The sequence below is a fragment of the Zootoca vivipara genome, chromosome 3, assembly GCF_965207765.1.
Source record: "Zootoca vivipara chromosome 3, rZooViv2.hap1.1, whole genome shotgun sequence".
Lineage (NCBI taxonomy): Eukaryota > Metazoa > Chordata > Lepidosauria > Squamata > Lacertidae > Zootoca > Zootoca vivipara.
In genome coordinates this window covers 105,196,188-105,202,674 of record NC_142586.1, presented here as the reverse complement: position 1 = coordinate 105,202,674, position 6,487 = coordinate 105,196,188, and the positions used below count along the sequence as shown (strand labels likewise).

The window sequence follows — 6,487 nt, the reverse complement described above, 5'->3', positions numbered from 1 at the left end:
TAACATCTAATTCTTTGTGGGCCTGTTGAGAATGTACTTTATTTTATGTATTGCATTGTTTGTTTCTGATTTTCTGGTTTATCTTTTTGTAAATCCCTTTGAGCATGGGTAGGCAAACTAAGGCCCGTGGGCCAGATGCGGCCCAATCAACTTCTCAATCCGGCCCCCGAACGGTCCGGGAATCAATGTGTTTTTACATGAGTACAATGTGTCCTTTTATTCAGAATGCATCTCTGGGTTATTTGTGGGGCCTGCCTGGGTTTTTACATGAGTAGAATGTGTGATTCTATTTAAAATGCACCTCTGGGTTATTTGTGGGGCATAGGAATTTGTTCATTTTCAAAATATAGTCCGGCCCCCTACAAGGTCTGAGGGACAGTGGACCGGCACCCTGCTGAAAATTTTGCTGACCCCTGCCAATCAAGTGGTATACATATTTAGCAAACAGACATTTTATGAGTTAATGGCTGTGAAACCTTGTTTGTTTGGTCCTCCCCCCTTTTCCTTTCTTTCTTTTTAAATTGGATTGTTATTTTAACTTCCTAATAAAACATTGAATATATATACATATATTTAATAAGCTTTTCCATTATCTTCTTTGACATAATAAGCTTTTCTATTAACTTCTTCTGAACACCAGTGCTTAATTAAAAATAAATAAATTATAAAAACAGTATGGGGAAAAACATGTCGATTTTTAAAAAAATGGAGATTGGGGCTTTTTTGCCTTTAAAGTTTTTTCATTATTTCAAACAAAGAAGATAAAACAGCTTACAATGAATCAAAACACCACAATTTAGCTCCTAGATGCAATTGAATAGAAAGTCCGCTTGGGGGAGGCAAAACCCTCTTATTATTATTATGCAACAGTTCTAATGGAAAAAAGGTAACTGGAAATTAAAAATCTATGGCAGAGGTGGCCAACTTCCAAGAGACTGCTATCTACTCACAGAGTTAAAAACTGGCAGTGATCTACCCCCTTTTTTGGGGTTCAGGTCAAAGTTGTTGAGCTTATTTGGGGAGGAGGGAAGTGATGCTGAGCTTTTTTAGGAAGGAAAACCCTGTTTTTGGTGGTTCAGGTCAAAGTTGTTTGAGCTTTTTTTAGGGAGCCAAAGTTTTTTAGCTTCTTTGGGGTGAGCGAGCCACTGATCTACTGGTGATCTACCACAGACATCCAGTGATCTACTGGTAGATCACGATCTACCTGTTGGACATACCTGATCTATGGGAATTAAAATCTACCTGCAAGGCACATCAAACTGCTTGTTGGAGCAGTAGTCATAAAAGCATCAAGCACTACCGATTTGGGTGGGAAAAGAGCCTGCTGCCAGCTGGCAAAAGTTCTTAAATAGTTTTATATAAGGAGGGGAATTCACAGAGACACACCATCCGGGACTAAGGCGGAGGAGGGCTTGGAGGCTCCAAATCTTCCATTGTCTGACAACTCTTGCCATATCAAGCAGTTGACGCAGAGCCTAAGAGGTACTGTAGTTTAGAAGTCATTTGGAGCATCTATGGAGCTAGGGCAAAGTCCCTTGTAGTTGAGGTATTTGCCATTCTGCAGACTGACACCTTTGGCTTTGAGGAGAATCAAAAACCCATTTGCCAATACTGTACTGCTCTCAGGGTCTGGGAGAGGAGGAAGCAAAAATCACCAAGGAGCCTGGACCGTAATTTAGAAGAAGACCTTAATGCCCTTGTTGTATCTGAATGTACTTTTTAAACTTTGCCTGGGTACCTATTACCGTAGGACAGCAGATGTTGATCTGTATGTGTATCGTAAGATGGATTTAGGTTGGCATCCATCTGTCTTGGGAGGCAATGGAAGATTGCACCCTTCGGGGAGGAAGTCAAACTGTTGGAGAGTTACGGCATCTGCTAACAAGCCGACTATTGGTTTTCTCCCATGTTCCCCCTTTTCTCCCTTCCCCTTTTTTTCTTCAATATATTTGCATTTTAAAAAATCAATATTAAATAATTAAGGATCCACATCTAACCCAAGTTCCCTTCTGAAAAGCAATGACCACAAGGGGCTTGAACGAGGACTGTTCAGATATTACAGATGAGAATGACAAGAGGTATGCAGTGTCAAGATAATCGTGATCATCGTGGACTAGAGGAAATGAATCTTCATAGAGACATGTGATTTCTATTCATGTGATTTCTATTCATAAACAGTCATCTTGAAATAAACGGTAGGCCCTAAAACTAGGGCCATGAGGCTCTTTGATGCACAAACATGTCATCAGGTGCTCCTGGTGCAGATCAGCCTCTCTGCCAACCTGGTGCCTGCCAGCTGTTAGGATCTGTGGTCCAAAACAGCTGGAGGCTGACAGATCCAGGTGGCCCAGATTACTGTCCACCTTGTTGTTGTTGTTTAGTCGTTTAGTCGTGTCCGACTCTTCGTGACCCCATGGACCATAGCACGCCAGGCACTCCTGTCTTCCACTGCCTCCCGCAGTTTGGTCAAACTCATGTTCGTAGCTTCGAGAACACTGTCCAACCATCTTGTCCTCTGACGTCCCCTTCTCCTAGTGCCCTCAATCTTTCCCAACATCAGGGTCTTTTCCAGGGAGTCTTCTCTTCTCATGAGGTTGCCAAAGAATTGGAGCCTCAGCTTCACGATCTGTCCTTCCAGTGAGCACTCAGGGCTGATTTCCTTCAGAATGGATAGGTTTGATCTTCTTGCAGTCCATGAGTCTCCTCCAGCACCATAATTCAAAAGCATCAATTCTTCGGCAATCAGCCTTCTTTATGGTCCAGCTCTCACTTCCATACATCCACCTTGCATCCTGTCATTTAACAGAGCACTGAGGTCTCAAAGGACAGTCCAGAGTATGAGGAAAGCAATTTGGGTGCCCTCTGTGAACAATGTGGATCTCATGGGAAAGTTCAGGAGGCTGCCAAGCCCAAGTGATATCCTGGCACCTGTTGTGAGAACCACCAGCTTAGCCTTGCCTTGCTGGAATGCTTGAGTTCCTGAGTGAGATAGTAGCCAAGTAACCAAGGTCCATAGCTAGGAAGTGGGGTGGGGGAGAGAGACAAAATGGTTTAAGATATCAGACTGGATGAAGAAAGAGAACATGTGTCAGTGAGTGCTATGGCTTATCTGCCTGCCTGCTTCAGTATTACAATATTGGGATGTTAGGAGAGAAGAGAAAATATTATATTTGTATGGACTATTGGTGTTTGATCCGTCCTGTTTTATTAATATACAAGAAAAATAGGTTTACAGTAAAAGGCTAAAATAAGGAGGATGTATCCTGCTTTTAACGACCTTGGCAATGTTTTTTATTTATAAAGCCATCATGCTTGAAGTATTAGCTTTAATTACCCTTGGGAATTTGCAGGCTAGTGGAGTTTGTGGCTCCCACTTTCTAGGGAACAAAAGCTCAGGTAAGAGGCCTTGGTCTCTTGGCAGAGGTCACCAGGTTGGCAAAAGCTGGTTTAACATATAGAGGACATTAGATAAGCAGCGGGATGCTGTGCATGCGTCGTTACGTGGCGGGGTATCACTGCCCCCCCACGCCTCCAAAGCCGTGCGCCTCCAGCTACAAACTCCGGGTAGAAAGCTTTGGCGGTGCAGGGGGTGGCAATACCCCGCCATGTAACAACACATGCATCGTTACGTAATACGCACGCATCGTTACGTAGCGAAGGCCCCCCCCCCCGGGTGCATGGCAATTTGCCGACCCGGGTGTCGTGGCGCCTCGCTACGCCCCTGGGTTCTGGAAACCAAGGCTTATGAGGAGGAATTGAGGGAGCTTTGTATGCTTAGCCTGGAAAAGAGAAGATTGAGAGGATATACAATAGCCATCTTCAAATATCTCAAGGGTTGTCCCATGGGAGATGGAGCAAGCTTGTTTTCTCCTGCTCTGGGGGCTAGACCCCATTCCGACTAAACACCAGGAGGAACATTCTGACATTATGAGCTGTTTGTCAGTGGAACGGACAGTGGTGGACTCTCCTTCCTTGGAGGTTTTTAAGCACAGGTTGGATGGCCACCTGTCGTGGATGCCTTTGTTGAGATTCCTGCATTGCAGGGGGTCGGACTAGATGACCTTCGCGGTCCCTTCCAACGCTATAATCAGTGTAATCAAGGCCTTGGGACCCTCAGTCAGTGCCCAACCTTGCTGATGCTGGGTCCAGACCTGACCTTGAGCCAGTTGTCTGAGCCCCTGGGACTTTTTTTTTTTTAAAAAAAGCTCAATTAAATATTTAAAGGAAAGTGTGCAGTTTTTATGGACAAAAGTGCTAGACTAGCACTGGGGAGACTTGGGTGAACAGACCGTCATCCCAGCCTAACCTCCCACGCAGAGTCATTGTGAGGATAATTCAGAGTAACATCCTGAGTGATATGCACACTTGATAAATAAACGATATGAAAATGATCAGGCATGTGTAATAATTACGGACAAAGTTTTCTCATTACCAAGGGCACAGTAGGAAGAACCGGCATGCATCACCTTTTAGAACAATGGTTCTTGTTTTTGTCTTTTAAGAAGAAGGCTTTTGACAAAGTCTCCCATGATATTCTTGAGAAGATATGAGCTTTTTTGGTGCCAAAAGAGGACAGAGCAGGAACAGGCCAGGGGAGGAACATAGAAGTTGGGATTCCCCTGTGTGATCACAATGGAAGATAGCCAGGTGAATGGACCCTTGATATTCTGGCTCACAACATTCTTAGTACTGTAGTAGATCCTGTAATCAGCTTCCCACAACCTGGTACCCTCCACCAGTCTGTGCTGAACATCTGGAGGGCACCAGGTTGGAGAACGCAGGCCTAAGTGGACAAATATGCGTCACACAAAGCATCCATGCGGCCTCACCCATGTGTGAAAGATCTTCATTTTTATAGTGTTCTCTCTATGAGATGTCTACTGCACAAGCCCCATCAAAACAGCTCCTGCATGGCTCCAGTTAATTTCAACAGGGCTTGTGTGGGAGAACTTCTCAGGTTTTTGTGCCTTTGATCAACTATGGAACCTGCTGGGGAAGATTTTGGTCTTTCAATTTTCAGTGGTGCCCTGTGCGAGGCAAAAATCTGGTGCCCCCCCCCACTCCTGTCTGCTGTTGAGCTCAATTGACCAGTGCAGCTGCCATAAAGCCACCTCTGAATGTGGGCGTAGCCAGACTTTAGGGGGGGGCAGAACCAAGTTTTCTGCAACACAATTGGTCAGTTAGTTAAGTATTTTTATTTGCTTGATGACGGGGGGAGTAGCTGCACCCCCCAGGCTACCGTCTATGCCTCTCAACCTCCCTAATTGTGAGTTAAATGGGAGGGGTGTCCATTTTGCTGCATAATTAATGCTTTTAACACAGAACAATCTGTAGTGTTGTAGTTGCATGCAATGTGTTGACATTTAATGAACTGGCCATCCCATTCTGCACCAATAGAAGCTATGGTTACATTTCAGAGGCAGATATATATATATATATATATATATATATATATATATATATATATATATATAAGCTGACCCGGCCACGCGTTGCAGTGGTTCTTTCCTGTGATCCCCCCCCCCTGTTCCGATCCATGACGTATCCTGCCCCTCCTCCCTCCACCCCGGCTCATCCCTGTGTTTCCGTAGGATACCCTTCCCTCTGTTGTCCCTGGGGAGTGTTAGCCCCTCCCCCCTGTATCTCCATACCTTGGCCCCCACCCTCGAAAAGGAACTGTTAGGTTATGGGTTCTATTTCCCAGCATGCACTTTTGTCTGAACCCTCTGTTGTTCCTGGGGAGTGTTGGCCCCTACCCCGGTATCTTCCCACATTGGCCCCCATCTTTGGAGAAGGAGCTGTCAGTTTCTGGGTTCCATTTCCCAATATTTACTTTTGTCTGAGCCCTCTGTTGTCCCCTCCCCCCTGTATCTCCATACATTGGCCCCTGCGCACGCATCGTGAACATTTCTATATATTTAGATTAAGGATCGGGGGGTGATGATGTGCCCTGGGACCCAGAGAACTACTTAAATAATCACAACCCAACCGGGGGGGGGTCAAATAGCGAAGCCCCATAGCCCCGTAGCAACAGACAGGCCCAGGCAGAAGGAGGGGGGTCATATGGGGCACTTGGCGCGGGCCTCCGAATCTAAAGGGGGCCTCGGTCAGCATATTCACAATCAGTAAAATTTAAAAAGTAACAAAAGGGTTAAAAGCAGGGCCACATTATCTACCTGGCCCGGGCCCTGTAAGGGCCTGGCAACAGAAGGCGCGTTCTGAAGCACCCGAGTTGTTCAGTTCCATAAAAAAACCCAGGAAGTGGCAAGGGGAAGGTAGGGAATTGTAAATGGGGTGGGATGTGTGCACTGCAAATATCTGAGGACTTAAACTGGGGAGAGAAAGTGAATGGTTGTGGTTTGTTTGTTTTTTTAAAAAAAGACACAGAGGCTTACAATCAGTTGTTTCTCCTAAAATAAGACATACCCATAAAATAAGACATATTTATTTTTGTCTTGTGGATTTTTTGTGGGTAGTGGTGCTAAAT

General features: G+C 45.1%; 1 protein-coding gene across 1 annotated transcript in view; it reads right to left on the bottom strand.

Moving 5' to 3' along the window:
• Positions 1–1,984: 1,984 nt before the first annotated feature.
• The window catches only part of LOC148686394 (uncharacterized), a 28,211-nt gene continuing 23,708 nt past the window's right edge, over positions 1,985–6,487 (bottom strand). The window contains exon 4 of the mRNA XM_088667414.1: positions 1,985–3,016. Within this exon, the coding sequence (XP_088523540.1) occupies positions 2,893–3,016 (124 nt within the window). The 3' untranslated portion in view covers positions 1,985–2,892. The remainder of the gene's footprint in view (positions 3,017–6,487) is intronic.